The following is a 19,220-nucleotide window of genomic DNA, read 5'->3' as shown; positions in this document are numbered from 1 at the left end:
TACAGACCATGTATTCATATTTATTTTAATAATACATATGTGTCAATAACTTATTATATGTTGATTTTTGAAAAACAAAATACTCAGAACATTTTTTTTGCTTTTTAAAAAAACATTTAAATTAAAGTCTTACTTTGGTCAAGCACTACAACATTGACGTCACAATTTGACGGTTACCTAGCAAGTACAGGAACTAAACAGTAATTTTATGGCAAGCACAGGGTAGTGAACAAGATTTAAACTCATAGAAAGACTATTTTGTAATTCATTTCAGTACGTTTCGGTGATAAAAGTTATTGTCTACGCTCTTACTTTCTTTACTACAATCTAGTTGGCGGGTCACAGAAACACGGTTGAAAATTTGTAGTTTTTTCGATACCGCAAGGTGCAGCCCCAGAAGGGACGACAGAAACAAATTAAACTACATTTACCAGAAAAAAAACGTCAGTGCAGAATGTCTTCTTGTCTTTCCCAGGACGGCTACTAGAGTTGTTAGCTAACACTTGGCGCTGTATGGAACGACAGGATGGGTGTATCAGACTTACAATTTGACACAAATGCTGGTAAGACATATATTAGTTGTTTTGTTCAGACAAACAGAGACAACCCGCGTTTCTTTAATGGTAGCCGCAGTGTTGGCCGCATCAGAGCTACCGTTAGCTCGTCAACGTTACCAGCAGATCCAAACATCCGCTGTTAGTCCTTCTCTATTAGATTCGCAGACTGTGTTGTGGCGAAGTTGAGCAAATTTTAAAATTAAATCATCTCTTATCATGTTGGGTTATGCTTCAGTAAGTCTTGGCAGACTGCGGGAAAGTATAAGTTTGGAAGTATATTGATTTCTTTCAGCCCTTGTTTGTCCTCTTAGGTTAATAGTCTGCTGCTGTGCCTTCAGATGTCTTCGTGTTACAATTACAGCAAGGACGTGTAAACATACGCACAACTCTGGTCAAAGAGTGGAGGCAGCGTGTTTGTGTTCTTAATGTAATAGATCTTCTGATAAGATTATCCAGATCTCCTCACATGCACAGGACGTTGGGGCTTGTTTACTGAATTTGAGCTAAAGGTGGAGAACTCAAAGGCTGGTGTAAGACAAGAAGTATGAAGACTTAGCTCAACAGAGCAACAGAGAAAACCGGATCATTAAATGCACGTTGTGGAAATGAATAGAATGACAGTTATTGTCCTTTTTCAGTCAGCTCACTGCCATCCTTTTTTCTGACAGGCCCTGTGGTGGATCTTTCAGCTCGAGGCATGCAGAAACTGGATCCCAGTTTCACTTGCTCTGAGGACACTCACACTCTCATCTTGGATCGTAACAACATCATGAAGCTGGATCACCTAGAGCGGAGCCCAAGCCTACAGCAGGTCTCGAAACCTTTTAAACTCTCGGCTCTTTTTGCTCAGTTTTCATTGCCTTTATTTGCATAATCAGACAGTTGCTATTAGTGACCAGTGCCTATACATTTAACACTAATACCTCTTTTGATGTGTCTTAATTTGGAATCTTTGTCTTCTCCTTTTCAGCTATCTGTGGCCAATAACCGCCTGGTGAGAATGATGGGTGTGTCTCGGCTGACAGAGCTGAGAGTGCTCAATCTTCCCAATAACAGCATTGGCTACATTGAGGGACTACGAGATCTGCCTCATCTGGAGTGGCTCAACCTGTCTGGGAACAATATTAAGGTGAGGATAAGAAAGGCTCCCAAATACTTCATCACCAAATATTGAACTCATGGATAACGATAGATGTTTAACCAACTCCCCAATCCGTGGCAGGTCATTGAGCAACTTAACAACTGCGTGTCCCTTCAACACTTGGATCTGTCTGACAATAACATATCTACCATTGGCGATCTGACTAAACTGGTGGCATTAAAGGTCAGTGTTAAACTTTGATGTAATTTGCGCTTAAGCAAAAATATCGAACTAGCAACGGATGTTTTGAATATCTTTTTGCAAATGTTCTGTCATCTTTGCAGACACTTTTACTTCATGGAAACAGCATTACAACCCTTCGCACCGTTCCTGCTCACCTTCCTGCCCATTTATCCATTCTCTCCCTGGCAGAAAATGAGATGAGGGATCTTAATGAGGTAAACATTCCTTCCTTTGGATGATTCAGTTCTAATGCAACATTTACATTACACAAATGCAAATTCTTAATGACCGTTGCTCATCTGATTACTCCCTAGGTGTCATATCTGGCACCTCTTCACGAATTGGAGCAGCTGTCCATTATGAGCAACCCTTGTGTCATGGCGACTCCCTCGTTGCCAGGTTTTGATTATCGACCGTACATCATGAGTTGGTGCCTGAGCCTGAAGGTCCTCGACGGCTATGTAGTGACACAGAAAGAAGGGTGGGTCTGTCTCTGTGCTGTTACAGTGTGCTAATTAATTACGAGTCGACCCATATGTTTGAATGCTTTTTTTAATCATCATGTTCATCTGTAACACTTTCAGTCTCAAAGCAGAATGGCTGTACAGTCAGGGTAAAGGTCGCTCGTACCGTCCGGGACAGCATGTTCAGCTGGTTCAGTACTTGGCAACAGTTTGCCCTCTGACCGCATCGCCAGCCCTGGAGACAGCGGAAGATGCTAAACTGGAGAAGATCCTCAGTAAACAGAGGTATAAATCTCAATGCAGCAGTGCTGCTACCCCATATGAAGTCCAGACAACATGACATCAAGACTATCATCGTTCACTATCCACTTTATGGTCTCACTAACACACAACATCTGTAATGCTTGGTAATGGAAAGTCTTCACTTGAAAACCCTCACGCTGGAACTGAGGTTTTTTTTTTTCTCAGGTTTCATCAAAAGCAACTGCTTGAGGAGACCCGGGGGGGCTGTTCCAGCCCTCCTCGTCCAACTCAGCTGGATGTAGAGAAGCACAGCCCCTCACGTGCAGTTCCACAGGGGGGAGCTGAAGAGGTGAATAAAATCGCTACACCTGGACCAGCTGGTGCTCCATCAGCCCAGGAGAAGGGTGAGAGGGCTACTCTGTTGCATTATGCATGTCTTTATATTACTTTTCTTTGCTAGTAGTTGTGATTCTGACCCCTCTTTACAATCCTAATTCTTGAGCATGTCCACTTTTGTTTAGAGCCAGTCGTGCAGTTCAACACCTGGGTGAGCTGCGATTCCTCTCATCCATCGCTGCCGGTGGTCCGCAGCCCCAAGCTTGCAGAGGAACACCTTATATTAGAGGATGTGCAGACCGATGAGGAAAAACTCAACAGCAGCATGCTTTCCTCAGAGTCCACGTTTCTCCCCTTCACTTCGGATCTGGAGCCACTAACGACCCACTCTGACAGCGAAGACGAGACGGAGACCTTTGAGCCCGATTCTCTGGCTCCGAAGCGGCCGGCACAAGCCAGAAAGCCAAACGCAGACAAGATGCATCGTTCGCCCCCAGCGGAGAAGAGTGAAAGGAGGACCCTTGAAGAGGAGGCTGTTTCTGTTTCCACAACAGCTGGATCCTTGGCGGTCAGAGTTGGCACACAGGACGATCCGGAAACATCCCCGGACTTTGGTCAAGCAGAAATGAAAGAAGCTCCTAAGCAGGAGGACGTGCAAATGAGTGTGAGCAAACCAGGTGTGATGGAAGCAGACAAGGCAGCGGTTAAAATACAGTCCTGGTGGCGGGGACACTACACCCGATGCTGTCACCCCGCGGCCAGAGAAGTGCGCTGTGAAATGCGTCTGCGCAGGATGCAAGAACACATTCTCTTCCTGTCTGACAAGTTGGACACGTAAGACACTGACTGGCAGTACTGAATCAACTCTTTCCGTGACTATAATGAATGAATCTATATCTCTTATTTACTCCAGTGCCATTGGTAAAGTTTAATCGGGTGTGTTTTGCAGTGTACAGAAGCAGTACGAGGAGGAGAGGTTGCAAAGGCTGGTTCAGGAGGAGGCTGTAAAGTTTCTATGGAAAGAGGTCAACAACTGAAATTATTCTTATTGTTTTTGCTGCATTTAAGTTTAAAACTTATGTTGCAATTGGTTAAAAATGAACTCGAGGCATAAAGTAAAAGATGAAACATTCATGTCAAACTTTCAGGCAGAACTAGTCTTAAAGAAATGAAATGGTGCAAAAAATATAAGAATTGTGTCATCCTTAACTTTATGCCTAATGAAACCAGGTCATCCTTTAATGAGGTAGCTGATTCGTTGGGGGGGTGCTCTAACTTTTTGAAGCTTTTAAAGTTCTATTTTTTTTCCCCCTGTGTTTGACTTGTAGCTCCAGTCCATGCAGCAGTGGAAGCAGACCGTGGAGCACCAGCTGGCAGCTGTCACTCAGGCCGTGGCGGCAGATCAGATCTCACCTCCTGCACTTTGTAAGGCGGCCCCACCGGCTGCCACCACCAACCCACCGTGCACAAACGTCTCCTTCCCCGACTCTGGCTTTCAGTCAACCAGCGATCAGCAGGTAACGCAGGAGGACAGCTTCCTGAGCAGCGGAACGGCCGACTCTCTGAAGACGGTGCGAGCTCTGAGTCCGGTTCGAAGCGGCTTCACCGGTGCCAGCGATGGTGTGGACAGCGCAGACTGCAGCCTGCTGGAGCAATACCTGTCGTCTGTACAGCAGAGGGAGGAGGAGGCCGAGGAAGGGATTGGAGACAAGTTAGAAACGCCACAGCCCTCCTCGCCAGTGTCACCCAGCAGTACAACACCCACCACCTCCACCAGACAGAAGGCAGCAGGAGCCGATCCTGGTTCTGCCTAAGAGCCCTCCTCACCTGATACACAATTCTCCAGAACTACTGAGTGCGTGCAACTTAGTGTGGCATTCAGATCTCCCACTTGAGACTCTGACCTTGTTGGAAACTTGCACTCGTCTTGATCACGGACCCAGATCTCACATGAAGTTTTTCTTAATTTCTGCTATTTATTAAGACTGAATCCAGAACAAGCTTGAAACACTAACTGAGTGTGAATGTAACTCAAGTTGTTGTTTTTTTTACTACCTGTTCTTTTATTTATGTACATTTTTTTCCACTTATAAACATTGATTGTGATGTAGCAAATTAGTTTTGTTAAAGCAGTTATTTTATAGTTATTTTATGTGAGCAGGCTATCACCTGTAACCTGTTCTATTTATCAATATCCACCGCTTGCATCAGCTACTTGGAATAGATTACAGATTGGTAATATTACAGTGAGCTTGTAAACACAAATATAGTATCTCAGTGTCAAATCGTCAACCTGTTTTCTATCAGCTATGTGTATCATTATCTGATAACTGACAGAAAAATGTGATATTCCTGAGCAAACCTTTAAATAAACATGCAATTGCTCATTTTTAAAACGAGCGTGTGAATGTGTGGCTGCAGCTACACTAAGGCTGTATTTCTCAGTTATATTCACATTGGTGTTAAAAGAACATAAAAGGAAATAATGCAATTAGAAAAGATTAGAAAATGACTCAATTAAACCCCAAAGGGAAATTATATTGCAGTACAATAATGGATCATTGATGACTTGAACTGAATAAATAGGAACAAGTACAAACATTCATTGTTTAGCGTAAGTGTTCGGCTGTGGGAAACTTCGGGCCGTACTGCAGAGTAGATTTTATATTAAAAAAAAACATTGTAACATTTAGAAAAATTAAACCTTTGCAATGCATGTAGGATTAGGACCGCTGATCATGGATCATTTGCAGACTTTGCACCTGGTTATGCTTTTAAAAAGAACACTCTGAGATGAGCACAGACAAGCTGACAACACAACACAGAATTTCACTTTATGAAAAAAATACAAGAAAAGATAATAAACAGAGACCTGCGGTGAGGTAAAAGGTATGAAGTGTGTCATTGGGTCTTTTACAAACACAGAATTGTCTCTGTTTAAGCTATTGTTTCACTTGAGAGCTAAAGCATTCGGGTTTGTTCCTATTTTTGTTGCCAAAGTGTTCCAAATCTGTGGAACCTTTTTAGATGTGACAGAAAACAGCCCAACTGTTTTTTTTTTTTTTTTTTGCACCTTGCCGGTTTACAATCTTCAACAACTACTCCCCTTTTTTCCTGGCTCCTGTGCTGCTGGGAGTTTAAAAACCACTGAGACATTTAAAAAAACAATTTCACCTGTCAGAGCATTTTTTTTAAATTAAATTCCCAAAGCCTAATAATCGTACTTAAGTGGTGATGATAGAAGCCTCTGGCTGAAGACGCTGGTTTCATTCGTATATATTCAAATCTTGGTAGAATAACACATTTTTTTCCCCGACACACTGTTTTACATTACTGTCCACTAGTGGGCTCAGTATAACGGAAACCTACACCGACCCCTCGCCAGGCTTCTGTTTCCTTCATCCAGCCAGGAGGAGGCTTGCGCTGTGCTAAAGAAGTGGCCCCGTCTCCTCCCTCAGCTCTCACCGTGTTAACGCTTCAACGGTCCGACATCGTGCTAACACGTAAGTATGCTAACAGCACGCGGCTAAAATACATTAACGGTAACTGGCGGGTGTGGCTTTGTTTAATTGACGATAAGAAATACCTTCCCGTTGCATTGCCTATTTTTATTCGCTTTTTCTTTGTTGTTGGCTCTGACGTCATTGCAGCCGTTCACATGACAGGAGAAGCCGAGCATTAGATTTTTTTTGGACCGAACGTTACAGATGTTTCAAATGGAGACCAAACCGGAGGTTACAGTTATCAGTGCCATTTATGAGAAGACAGAGCAGTCGGCGAATTCAGTGGCTGGTCAGTCTGCTCGTTCATACGTGTAGAAATGGAAAAAGACCGGGGTACTAATAACCTTCACGACTTGTTTTGTCCTAAAACTCAGTGGGTTCCGCGTGGTGAATTTAATAAACTGCAGACAGGAGACGAGAGTAGCCTACAATAAAAGGTGTTGAGCAACCACAATGACAGCAAACAGTTTAAGTGTCATTATTACATGGTGCAACCCGTTATTAGGTGTTTGGAGAGCGCTAACACGTCACCTGGCAAAATATGCGGTCCCCACTCTTTAAAGAGTGTCTATTCAGCTGTTTTCTGTTTTTGTTTAGTTTTTTCCCCCAAAACTGCATGGTCATCCTCAGCGTCACCAAGCCCACTTTCGGCTGAGGGAATGAGAAAAGTCTCCATAATTTCAGTATCCTCCTGTGCATTTACAGTAAAGGTAATGGCTGACTTCAAGCCCATCATCAGTCATCTGTGATGGTGGAACTTTGCTTGTTTTCATCCTTATATGTTTCACCTGACCTGCACCAAGCTAAACTTCCAGCATGATCCCCTTGTCCAAAGCAGATTGGTGAATTATTCACCGATTATCACCGCCATCCAATCATCCACATCTTGTGGTCAGCCCACTGTAATCTGGGCTTTCTTCGCTTCCAGGCTCCAGGGACATTGCTTGAGTTTTAACTAGGCCTACTTTATTATTTTATCCATGGGTCGGGCATCAACCCTTCCCTCTTGTGACGGATTCTCAGTCTCCCGAGACCAGAGGAGTCGCGAGCTCTGCGTTCTCTTTTGTTCCGCATCTGTATCCCATGTTGCAGCAGCAACACACGCGCAGTCCTTTTCGCACTGTGCGTGGTGCCGAAAGTGAATCATCACCCCACTATGAAAATGCTTAATCAAGTGGATGGGTTAACTCTGAGTTTTTGTAGTTGTTACGGATCTTTAGTGGGTAGATGCAATACTCTGGAAGTGCGTGGAAGCTTTAAAACACCCAAGAGCGCGTTAATCGCATAGTGTCGCGGTAACTAATCCTATTACGCCTTTAGATACTTTTATGATGAGTCTTAAGAAAAATGTTTAAACAAACAAAACATTCCTTTTCGGTGAAATGGGATCTGTCAGAAAAGAGCCCAACTCAAAAGTTAACAGTAGACTGAAAGACGGACGAAAACGTCCGCGCACTTTGTGACACTGAACTTCCTTCAGAGTGCACGCAGCATTTCCTTTCCACAGATAATTCAAGTTGCACATATATGTTTAAACCGTTTCACGTGTAAGGAACAATCTACCTCACCTTTCACAAATATTACAATCTAAAATGCTTTGAAAATGGGGGATTTAATAGTAAATATAGCTTGTGAATCTGCTTGTAAACCTACTTTATTCTTTGCGGTTTTTCTCATTCTTAATTTCCGCACAGACCAAACAGGCGGCGGCCCGTTCTCAGTCCGTCTTTGTCGTTTACAGCGCTCACGGATGAGATGGCGCCATCATGCCTGTGGTGACAGCGAGAGTGAAACAGGGTCTGATCATGGGAGACAGAAGGGGGCCACTATGTGTCGAAGTCTGTCCAATTATGCCCTGGTGTTCCTCTTCTTGGCGCTGTCGGGCTTCGTCTTCCTGCTGTGCAACATCCACACTGTGGAGGTGAGGAGAGAAGCGGGACACGTGCGGGTTTTAATTGATGCATGTTTTTTTTTTCTCTCTGTGAACTCCAAAGTGTATGGAAGCCCGTTTCCGCCACTTAAAGCATTACTATGTAACATTTCTACCTTAAAATAACAGCTTGAAAAAAATTGTGCGGCTAGAATGAGTTTTAATATTACGATTGGCCTGTCTCCTATGCCCTTCGGGGGTCGGAGTTGGAAAAACTGCGCTATGTAACCAGAGAGTCTCTATTATGAGGAGAGAGAAAGCTGGCGGCTTTTTCCGGGTGGTACTGCACTCTAGTGGGCGCCAACGAAGCAGTGCAGAGCAGGCAGAACTCTCTGGTGGTATGAGATCCACCTGATGCAGCCATTGCTTTGGATAGAATTTTTCATATTTTTTCATTTTAATTTTCTTAAAGGCAGGATAAATTATCCTTTCAAACGGCACTTGGTTTGACTTTTTAGACTCACTAGATTTTTTTTAAAATACACATTTATTGTCAGTATTGCATCACGAGTGACGTCACGCATGTGGCATCACTTTACGGCATGGTCAGTCCTAGCGCTGAGCTAGCAGAGAGGTGTTAGCTCAAATAGTTACAGATTTCAGCACAGCCCTTTTACATACTCTCTGACTAGCCTCTGGTTTAGCTTTGGTTGTTGTTAGCAGCACCAGGTTAGCACTCTGGCACAGTGGACGAGTGCCGTAAAGCAGCCGGTCGTAATCAGCTGTGCGTTCTTCAGATTCCGTTAGCTAGATGCTAGCGGAGACTGACTCGCAAATGCCAGACCTGTAAGAAAACAAAAAGATATAACTCCCACGTTATTGTACTTTTGATATAAATCCACATCCCTCTGTCAGAAATCACAGTAATATTTTCAGGTTTCAGCCGCTAGCGGGGACATTTTTTGAGTTATTAGCGCCAGCCCTATGGCCAATGGTCATTCTGCACTCGCTCGCCAGCGCCCCCAGACGAAATCAACTGAACTGCAGCCAAATTTTGTATAATGGGGCGAATAGGAAGCGGAACGGCTGTCTGTAAAAGGGCTGTGATGTAACTTTGCTGGACCGGCCAGGGAGCTGAGCGGAAGTACTTCGACTTGCTTTCAGGCACACCTACCGCAAAAACAAATAGACCCCTCTCAGCTCCCAGGTACATTTGATTACTCTTACCTTCTCGGTCGACATAGCTTGCACCTTCTGACTCCTCGCCGGTTCGTCAACAAACGTGAAAGTGAAAGGGTGTTGTATTTACGACAGTGTAACCGTACATTACCTCCAAGCCTGTAGGGGGAGCTCCATAATGGGCTTTTTGAGAAGTTACATTGTATTGCTTTAATAAAAATAAATTTAGAAATACTATCTCATAATTATGAGATACTAAGTCAAAATGATGAGATACTAAATCGAAATTATTTTATACTATCTCATAATTATGAGATACCAAGTCAAAATTATGAGATATTGTCGAAATTATGAGATACTAAATCGAAATTATGAGATAGTATTTCTAAATGTATTTTTATTAAGTGGCAGAAACGGGCTTCCAAAAAAGGGGAATTGACATAATGGATTTCTTAAATTATTTTCTTTCTTGTGATTAGTACCCAAAATTATGAGGGCATTTGTTTTAGAGTCCCTCTCTTCACAAATTAGAATGGATATTTTATTTAAGGGAAACACGGCATTTTTTTCTTTTTATCTCACTGTTTGAGAGAACTGAACTGAGATGAAAAGGAAATGCAGCGCGTTGGATGTGTTTTAATGCTCAGTCTTTCACAAAAAGCTTGTATAATTTACACCGTATATGTGCAGCACTGTGCAAAAGTCCAGAGCAACCCCCTCATCTCTTTATACTTCGCTTCCAAGAAGCCAGGCGTTTCGTAATCCATGAAAGGGTGGCTGCCAAGTGCGCATTCTTAAGGAAGGGAAACGGGGAGAAAAGGCTGAGATTTGTCAAATAACACAAGAAGTGGACTGAAAATCAGTAGTAACGGGTCTTAAGGAGGGATGAATCCTCCCCAGAGCCCCGAGCTCAGCATTACTGAAGCAGTGTGGGATCATCTTGACAAAGAAAGGGGAAAAAGGCGGCCAACGTGACATTTGAAATGGCATTCAAGAAGTCTGGAGAGCTATTACTCAAGACTACTTAAAAAAAATGTTGCAAGAAAAGATGTTTTTGCTGTCAGTGCTAACCACCACAACACTGTGCACCCCAATTCATTGCTGCACCTACTTGCTGTTTTTTTTTTCTGGGAACTCTATCAGAAATGAAGTGTGTCTCGAGACTTTTGCACAGTTCTGTAGATATCTGCTTGTTTACCTCTTTCTCTACCGTTTACTCAAAGCAGGATTGTACTGTATAAAAAAACGTCCCGATACATAAATGCGCGTAAAAGGAGTATACTGCTCAATCTTTATTAAAAAAAAAAGAAGAAAAACAGATGAACAACAAATGAAAGGAGCAAGAATAAAACACTCCTAACCTGCAAAAATAGTGGCATGAGGTCTAGCTCTTTTGACAAAACGGCAGGGAAATGAAAAATCTCCCTCTCAGAGAGAGAGTGTCCCGGTTTAGCATCCCAAGTCACAAAAGTAGCTGCATACTGGAAAAGTATTCAAGTAGAATTAGCTGAGTATAAACCTTTTGCTCTCCTCCTGCTGGATGGCTGCGTGTAGTAATTTAAAGACACTTTTAATCTCCCCCAACTTTGGAGACTCCCAAGACTCACTGTCTAATATCAAAGGAGCAGCAGCAGAGATGTGCTGTTTGTTAGTCCTCAGTACAGTTAAAACAAACACACTGGATCCTACATTACCCACAGTGCCACCCCGGGGCGCCGCTAGGGATTTTGGGCCCCATGAAAATAATTTTTAATGGGCCCCCAAACAGCCGGCCAGGAGGTCGACGAAAATTTGTGATGCTATTTTACATAAAACTATGCATTTTAATGGTATTTCTGACTATCGTTCCCATATTTGTGAAAAAAGAAAAACATGACAGTTGAGGTAGGTAACATTGAGCACAAGGAATCCAATGGAATTCATTTATTTGCTGCAACACTGATACTCTGATTCTAAACTCTAAATTAGGCTACCTGAAAAATACAAAACATAAACGTAATGTTTCCAAAACAAATAAAGTTATTGTTACCAGTAAAATGTAAATAAAATATATTTGTGATTATAAGTTAGTTAATAACTTAGTGTCATATTATTTTTTGTCAGTATTATAATTTTATTAGGGCCTCTCTGGGCCCCTCTTAATCATGGGCCCCTAGAATCCTTCTCCTTTTACCCCCCTTTTCGGCGCCCCTGGTGCCACCTGTTACGCTTGTTCGTCAGATTGTCCCAGCCCAGTGAATGTAGTGAGTCTCAAAACCCTGTACTGAGTGTTCATAAAGTGATTATCGCTGTACTCTGCTAAGCCTTAGCGTCGGTGACAGTCAGAGTATTCTTTCTCCTCAGAACTGGAACTGCCACACGATTTCAGCCCTCTACCAGCTGCAGAGCAGGATCCACTCGTCCTTCATCTCAGTGAGTCTCCCTACTTTCAGCCACAACCGCACCTTCTGCGCCCACCTGGGCCAGAAACCCTCCGCCGAAGATGAACTGGAAGAGCGCTACCTGTTGGACTCTATCGCCTGGCCCGGCCCTCCGCCTCACGCCACGCCAACCAGCCTACGCCAGACGAGCGACCCCGTGCACAGCCTGTTCACCCTCCTTCCCACCGAGGGAGGAAGAGTGTGGCACTTGGGCGACGAGCTGGAGGCGTTCGTCCAAATTCACGACTTCCAGGGTCGTCCCAAGCGCTATGGCGGGGACTTCCTCCTAGCCCGGCTGCACTCTCCAGAGCTTGGAGCAGGCGTGGCCGGGATGGTGGTGGACCACAAGAACGGATTTTACTCCGCTTTGTTCCCACTGCTCTGGGTGGGACCTGCGCAGGTTGAGATAACAATGGTGCACTCCAGCGAGGCGGTCGCCGTGCTGCGGCGGCTGAGGGAGGAACGACCCGATCGGGTGTTTTTCAAAAGCCTGTTCCGCTCGGGCTTCTTGTCAGAAACGACCGTCTGCAACATGTGCTTGCCCTCCGACCAGCAGCCGCTGTGCAACTACACAGACCTTTACACCGGCGAGCCCTGGTACTGCTACAAGCCCAAGATGCTCAGCTGTGACACCAGAATCAACCACGCTAAAGGAGGCTATCTGAAGCACCTCATCACCAACAAGGAGGCGTTACTCTTTCAGAGGTTTGCAGTATGGCATAAAAATAAATCTGTGTCATTATAAAACCTTAAAGGGATAGTTTAGTTCGCCTCTTTTGCAATGAAGCTGTATGACATCCCATACTAGCAATATCATTTATGAACATTGACTTACCCCCTACTGCGTCCTGTGAGCCGAGTTCCAGCCTCGTTTTGGTGTTGACGAAAAAAAAAGTCAAGGCTAATTGGCTGGAGTTTAAAAAATAAATCGTTTTGCTTCTCAAAACAATATGCGTTCAAAAGAGTAATACATTTGCATCACAAAACTGCGTGCTGTGCAGACCGAAGTGCAGACTGAGCAGTCCCCTGCTTCCGAGCAGTAAACAGGCGCGGCTGTCGGCAGGTGGCAGCACGCAGTGATACGAAGGGAGAGAAAATAGCGCCAAGCGATTGTGAGGTCTGACTTTTTCCTGGACAACGGTTTTGTGATGCAAATGTATTACTCTTTTGAACGCATATTGTTTTTAGAAGCAAAACGCTTTATTTTTTAAACCCCAGCCAACGAGCCAGACTACTTTTGTCAACGCCAAAACGAGGCCAGAACTCGACTCACAGTACGCAGTAGGGGGTAAGAAAATGTTCATAAATGATATTGCTAGTATGGGATGTCATAAAACTTCATGTCAAAACAGGCGAACTATCCCTTTAACCCTCCGTTTGAGTTAATGTATGTTCTTCACAGGATTTGTTGACAATAATGGAAATCCAGAGGATTTCTAGCCCTAACTTTTAACATTGCATTGTTGTTACCTTTTTATGTCTCAGCGGTGTAAACATCAAAGTTCCACTACATGCTTCGCGAACTGACAGAATCAATGTGCTGCCACAGAAAGGTACAGTTTACCCGCAGGGGAAGCGTTGCCCTTTTTTTGCCATCTGCTGTCCTCTGATCATTTATTAATCAAATGAATTTTGCCTGCAACGTTTTTTCTCGCTTCGCATCAGACAAACCCGAGGGGGAAAGCAGCAGCGTGAAGCCGGAACGCAATCAGCTCGCGCCCTCTGGATTTTATTACAAGGACTCGTGGAGGCCGTTGGGTGGCGCCACAGCGCGTCAGTTCAACGAATCATCGGCTGTCGCTGCGTGTCTGAGGAACAAGGTGATCAACCTGTATGGAGACTCCACTGTTCGACAGTGGTTTGAGTACCTCATCACTTTTGTACCAGGTGAGCAGTTTTCTGTTATTGTCTCATGTTGATTAAGATCCCCAGAACTGAGACACCTGGGACGGCGCGGAGAACACAGCGATTCTTAGTTAACTTTTACTTCATTGCAGACTGTACTGTGCCGTATTGAACTCAAAATGTTTATTCTGTTTATAATCTGATTGTCCAATCCAAGTTGGGACAGGGGGCTATTTAGAGCTAGTTATGACATAAAAAATAAATAATAATACCTCTTTAACCCTCATGTTGTCTTGTGGGTCAAAAGTGACCCACTACCATGTTTAGCTGTAGAAAAAATACCTTAAAGTATCTTTTTCCAACTTGAAATTTTATGACTTTTCCTGAAGGGACCCCATCATTAGAAAAAGTCATACTTTATTTTTGTTTATGTTTCCATGTGGGCTGTACACCACTAGGGTACAAAGATTGTCTTATGGGTCATTTTTGACCCGTGAATTATAAAAACAATTAAACGCCAGAAAAAAGTTCACTGTTTTTTTCCCTTTCAATATAATTAATTCAGAAGTAATTACTTCACATTTATATAATAGCAATAATAAACCTTTATTATGTTAAAGAAAACTGAGAAAACAAGAAAACTGTTGGTCCAACCGACAGTTGATTTGTGGTTAAAAAAAAATAAAATAAAAAGTGTAATCCTGAAAACTGGTGATATGTATTGTGTAACAAAAAATACATGATAAAAAATGTATTGAATTGAGTTGAATAGATAAATAACAGGTGGTTTCATCATACAAAATAGATTTTGGATTTAAAAGTTGCTTTAATTTGGGGCTTTGGTAGGGCGGGTCATTTTTGACCCACAGGACAAGGGGAGTAAACAGAATGTTAAGACCGCACAAGGGTTAAAACAAGTGATGTCAGCAGGTGAAAGACAGTATCGGGGGTGCAAGCCTAAGCTGGACACTCCTCTGATTCCCTTAGATGGCACTGCATCAAAAAAACCATCAATAAAAACATCAATATAACCGCACTGGGAAGGGATTACTGCAGGAAATCTTTGTCAAGCACTACAACACCGTGTTCCAATCACAAATGCCACTTAAAATGGGAATTCTTATGTTAACCTTGTCCAAAGGCAAATGTGTCGCCAAACTAAAATGCTGAAAGGGATCCATAAAGTAACGAAATGAAGCTGATGAGAAAAATAATTAAATATCTTGGGTTCATACTGTCTGCAAAGAAGTAAATGTAAGAACATTATTTTTTTATTTTGGATTCACGGTTGCACTTTGGCACTTAACTTGTTTTTTTTTAAGTCTGACTCCCACGTATTCCGTCTTCTCCAGAACTAAAGGAGTTCAACCTGCATAGCCCTAAAAAGGTCGGGCCCCTCATGGCAGTGGACAGCACCCATAATATTCTCTTAAAGTACCGCTGCCATGGTCCGCCCATCCGCTTCACCACCGTCATGTCCAGCGAGTTGCGCTACATTTCCAATGAGCTCGACGGTCTCTCTGGGGGCCCGAACACCGTGGTGGTCCTCAGCATCTGGGCCCACTTCAGCACCTTCCCAGTAGAGGTATACATCCGACGGCTTCGCCACATTCGACGAGCGCTGGTGAGGCTGATGGAACGAGCGCCGGGGACGCTCATAGTGATCCGATCGGCCAACCTCCAGGCCCTGGACCAAGAGGTGAGCCTGTACAACAGTGACTGGTACTCCCTGCAGCTCGATATGGTGCTGAAGGCCATGTTCAAAGGACTGAATGTTCTCATCGTGGACGCATGGCAAATGAGTTCAGCACACCACCTCCCTCATGCGCTCCATCCACCTCCGGCCATTGTCAAGAGCATGATGGACGTGCTTTTGAGTTATGTTTGCCCAGAGAAGAAAAAGAGCTAGAAATGGAAGTGCAGGGATGGTTGTGGCTCTGCTGTTGATGGGTACTGAGGACCGTCTGTCGGTTCTGCAGTTCAAAACGCTTTGAGTGCTAATTTTTTTTTCAAAATGTTTCAAGTGTTTTCCAAAGCTGCAGGCCCTTTAAAACACCGTCCTTACTAAGAGATTTGCCAGACTTTTAGTGCAATCTGTTTACCGTCCACTTGTATTTCATTTTGATCCTCGCACAATTTATTTTATTTGGGGAATGCCAAAGACTCTGGCACAGCATTTGTTATTGCTTACTTGCTGTTGCTACCAAAAGGGGGTTTTGTGTGTCCAAACATTTCCATGCGTCCATGCTCACAAAAGCTACGGCCAGAGGCTACATGTTGTTGCACGGCAGTTCATTCCATCCAATTCTAGTGAATGTAAAACGTCTCGGTCACTTTGAGGAATTTTCCTGACAAGGTTCTTTTGGACTCAAAGAGTCTCAGGTGATTAGATTTAGGCTGGTACAAATCATTGGTCGGTGTGACCTCACCAAAAACACGCATTTGGCCGTTGTTTAGTCATGTCAAAAGCGCCGGCGATGAGGTTATGAAATAAAGACATTTTGAATCCAAGAGTTCCGAAGTTCGCCTCGATTCGACATCAGCATTTTCCACAAAGAAAACACCTTTCTCACCATTATGCAGCAGCACCACTCAGGAACGTAGGGAGAGATTTTCACCGTGTTTCACATGAATCGGGGACAATAAGATAAGGTATCACATTTCGAAGGCAGACATATGTGAGCCAAGTTCCTGTTCGTGTGTGCCTTTCTATCTGCTATAAGGAGCAGCTTTGTATTTGGAAGCTAATGTCCTTTAGTTTGAGGGTAGATGAAGTCAGAGACGTGTTTGTTCAATTTCTATATTAGAATATGTGGAAAAAAAGCTTTGGTTGCCATAAACTGGTGATACATCTGTTAAAAAGCTGTCGGGCGATTTTAAAAATGATTTCATCTTGTAATCTGTGACCCTTTACTTCTGGGATGGAGTGAGAGATAGGACAGACAGATTGGGGCGTTGTAACTAAGGCACTGCGCTGGTCTGTTGTGATGAAGATCGACTTGCTCATCCTCGTTCCAACCCTCAACTATGGCTGTGAAATGTGCCGTAGCTCAGCTTTAGAGAAAAGGTCAGGAGCTCACACATCTGGGCTAGCTTGGAACAGACCCCTGCTCCTCCACGTTGAAAGGAATCAGCAGAGCTGGTTCAGGCTACTGATTAGGATGCCTGTTGGTTGGAGGTTTTTTAAGCACATTTAACTGGGAGGAGGCCCGGGGCAGAACCAGAGCTTGCTGGAGGGATTGTATTTCTCTTTTTCTGGCCTGGAAATGCCTTGGGATGCCCCCCGGAGAAGCTGTAGAGTTTTCCCCTTGAAAGAGGGATGTCTGGTTTTCCCTCCTCGGCCGGTTTCCTCTGCGGCCTGACCTTGTATAAGCGGAAGACAATGAAATGAAAATGAAATCAAATGGAAAATGCATGGATTTGCTGGAGGCTGATGCTTTTTTTTTTTTCACCAAGCAGCGCCGATCACGGGTCGAGAAAAGCTGTTATGTAACAGAATGCATAGATTTAAAAAAAAAAAAAGAGTGCATTAACCAATATTTAATTAGCAGCATAGATAAAGTGTTGTAAGTGAGACCGTTTTTCATTTTCATGAGAAGTATTAGCTCGTCTTGAATTTGATGGCAGCAGAACGTCTGAAAAAGATGGAGGAACATGTTGCAACTAATTAGGGTTGATTTGCGACTGCTCGATAACAAGATTGGGTATAAAAATTTTTTTTAAAAGAGCACCTTAGAGAGGCAGAGTCTCTGAGAAATAAAGATGGACAGATGTAGAGCAACTCCTCAACATAAAATTGTAGGGACCTTGAATATTCCATCGTCCACAGCACATAATACCATGAAAAGATTCTGAGAGCCTGGATACATCTCTGTGTAAAGCAGACGTGTATGGAAATCGATGTTTGATTTAATTGAAAAGACATCTTTTCATGGAAGGCCTTACATATTTCAGCAAGACCGTGCTAAACCCCACACTGCATCTGTTACAACAGCATGGCTTCATCGTAAGAGTCCCAACCTTTTTGAGACGCGTCCCCTGCCATCAGTATGGAGATGAGCTAATGTGTTAGCAATATTTTATATAATTAGAAAGGTTTTTCATGAAGTACTAAAACGTCTCGCTTGCAACATTTGAAAAAGAAAAATAAGTAAATAAAATGACTGCACTCGGATTTTCTTCATATTTTAATCAGCTTTTTTTCAGATTGGGGTTGTACTTTCGAGATGAATAAACTCACTTAAAGATAATTGAAGCATTTCCTCTTTTTGATTTGTATAGTGGTTACATTACCACCGCCAGCTGACATGAAATGTGGGTCACGATTCTAATTCTACAAACACTTGCTTTAATGGCGATGATGTTAGATTAGGTTCACGCATTAACTGTGAAAGCTCTAATTTGTTGCGATGCTTTTTCCTGCTCTGAGGCTGTGGCACAGCTCAATAAACTGTTGTGAAGGCAACTAATCTTGTGTCTGGTGTGCTGATTTTTAAGTTTAAAACATGTTGTTTACATATATGAAATGTACTTTCAGTCAAGTTCTATTCTCTCTGACCAGGGAGGCAGCATTAAAGCAAAGGGTAAAAACTCAGATACCATCTCCCTTTGGAGGAATGACAATTTAATTTATATAATGCCAGTAATTTTACGCTCTCCAGGAACTACTGCTCAGTTTGTATATAGCTGCAGCCCTAAATCAGTCACAGAACCAGCTTTGGCACACATCTGCCCCCCCCTCAAGTGTTTTTCCTCCACAAAGTCGAGGTGAGATTGTTGGGTTGGTCTTTACCATGTAAACTGCAAACCTCAATCAAGCAGCAACGCATTATATATTATGTCATTTAACCAACAAAAACTAGGCCGAATGCAGGGTGTGCTTTCATTTACTGCATGCAATCCTGTGTCAGACAAGTTGGCAGATGAAGCACTTTGGTAAAAAGCGTTTAACAGCTGATTCACTGGAAATGATTCAACAACTTGGCAAAGAGGTGGGGAAAATTATGCAAATGGGTACAAACCGTTTTGATCCATTAATATCAAGGATAAACAGGATTTATTACTGCTCAGCATAGAGAGCAACATTTCCACAGGTAACTAACTCATTTCAGAGCGACGTGTTACTTGAATAATTCAGTGAAGCTGAATGTGGATTACAGCTTTTTTCCATAATTCTGAGTGACTGTGGTGTTGTGTCTGATTAAAAAAAAATAAATGTATCTCTCAAAGATAAAGAACAGTAATCAGCCAACCTGTCAGGAATCCCACTTGTAAACTTTGAGAATAAATGTGCTGCTACACCATCCCTCTGGAAACTCACTCCAAGGCCGTTTGAACAGATTTAGGAGGAAAGCTGTGTCAGTCTCAGTCTAACATTAAGCAGGAAGTCAGGTACTCTAAGCTTTTTCCCAAATGTTTAACAATGCATTTAATACTCAAAAACCTTGGTATAAAAACTGGGCTTAAAATGAAACTCCCA

At 43.1% G+C, this 19,220-nt stretch overlaps 2 protein-coding genes across 4 annotated transcripts; both read left to right on the top strand.

Moving 5' to 3' along the window:
• Window positions 1-177: 177 nt before the first annotated feature.
• On the top strand, window positions 178-5,320 carry cep97 (centrosomal protein 97). Its single transcript, XM_075479417.1, has 11 exons — window positions 178-563; window positions 1,226-1,368; window positions 1,528-1,686; window positions 1,780-1,881; window positions 1,983-2,096; window positions 2,196-2,362; window positions 2,466-2,630; window positions 2,814-2,992; window positions 3,110-3,758; window positions 3,874-3,949; window positions 4,253-5,320. Exons 1-11 carry the CDS (start codon window positions 527-529, stop codon window positions 4,736-4,738), a joined length of 2,277 nt encoding a protein of 758 aa, XP_075335532.1. The 5' UTR covers window positions 178-526; the 3' UTR covers window positions 4,739-5,320.
• Window positions 5,321-6,308: 988 nt separating this feature from the next.
• On the top strand, window positions 6,309-18,199 carry nxpe3 (neurexophilin and PC-esterase domain family, member 3). 3 transcript variants are annotated; one of them, XM_075479413.1, is made up of 6 exons: window positions 6,309-6,427; window positions 8,122-8,348; window positions 11,820-12,601; window positions 13,382-13,449; window positions 13,562-13,783; window positions 15,094-18,199. In XM_075479413.1, exons 2-6 carry the CDS (start codon window positions 8,178-8,180, stop codon window positions 15,648-15,650), a joined length of 1,800 nt encoding a protein of 599 aa, XP_075335528.1. In that variant the 5' UTR covers window positions 6,309-6,427; window positions 8,122-8,177; the 3' UTR covers window positions 15,651-18,199. The 3 variants fall into 3 exon arrangements, with proteins under 3 accessions (XP_075335528.1, XP_075335529.1, XP_075335531.1); XM_075479414.1 differs by having other exon boundaries at window positions 6,310-6,427; window positions 8,169-8,348; XM_075479416.1 differs by lacking the exon at window positions 6,309-6,427 and adding an exon at window positions 7,625-7,722 and having other exon boundaries at window positions 8,169-8,348.
• Window positions 18,200-19,220: the final 1,021 nt, after the last annotated feature.

Source organism: Odontesthes bonariensis, chromosome 12 (assembly GCF_027942865.1).
Source record: "Odontesthes bonariensis isolate fOdoBon6 chromosome 12, fOdoBon6.hap1, whole genome shotgun sequence".
In the NCBI taxonomy this organism is placed as follows: Eukaryota; Metazoa; Chordata; class Actinopteri; order Atheriniformes; family Atherinopsidae; genus Odontesthes; species Odontesthes bonariensis.
This window is presented reverse-complemented; position numbering and strand designations above follow the sequence as displayed.

What these genes read in the sequence shown, in the direction of transcription:
- nxpe3 (XM_075479413.1), top strand. Translation starts at nt 8,178, where the DNA reads ATGAGATGGCGCCATCATGCCTGTGGTGACAGCGAGAGTGAAACAGGG. An exon ending in GCAACATCCACACTGTGGAG is followed by an intron (nt 8,349 to 11,819) that starts GTGAGGAGAGAA and finishes CTTTCTCCTCAG; the next exon opens with AACTGGAACTGCCACACGAT. An exon ending in GAGGCGTTACTCTTTCAGAG is followed by an intron (nt 12,602 to 13,381) that starts GTTTGCAGTATG and finishes TTTATGTCTCAG; the next exon opens with CGGTGTAAACATCAAAGTTC.
- cep97 (XM_075479417.1), top strand. Translation starts at nt 527, where the DNA reads ATGGGTGTATCAGACTTACAATTTGACACAAATGCTG. An exon ending in GGAGCCCAAGCCTACAGCAG is followed by an intron (nt 1,369 to 1,527) that starts GTCTCGAAACCT and finishes TCTCCTTTTCAG; the next exon opens with CTATCTGTGGCCAATAACCG. An exon ending in CTAAACTGGTGGCATTAAAG is followed by an intron (nt 1,882 to 1,982) that starts GTCAGTGTTAAA and finishes TCATCTTTGCAG; the next exon opens with ACACTTTTACTTCATGGAAA.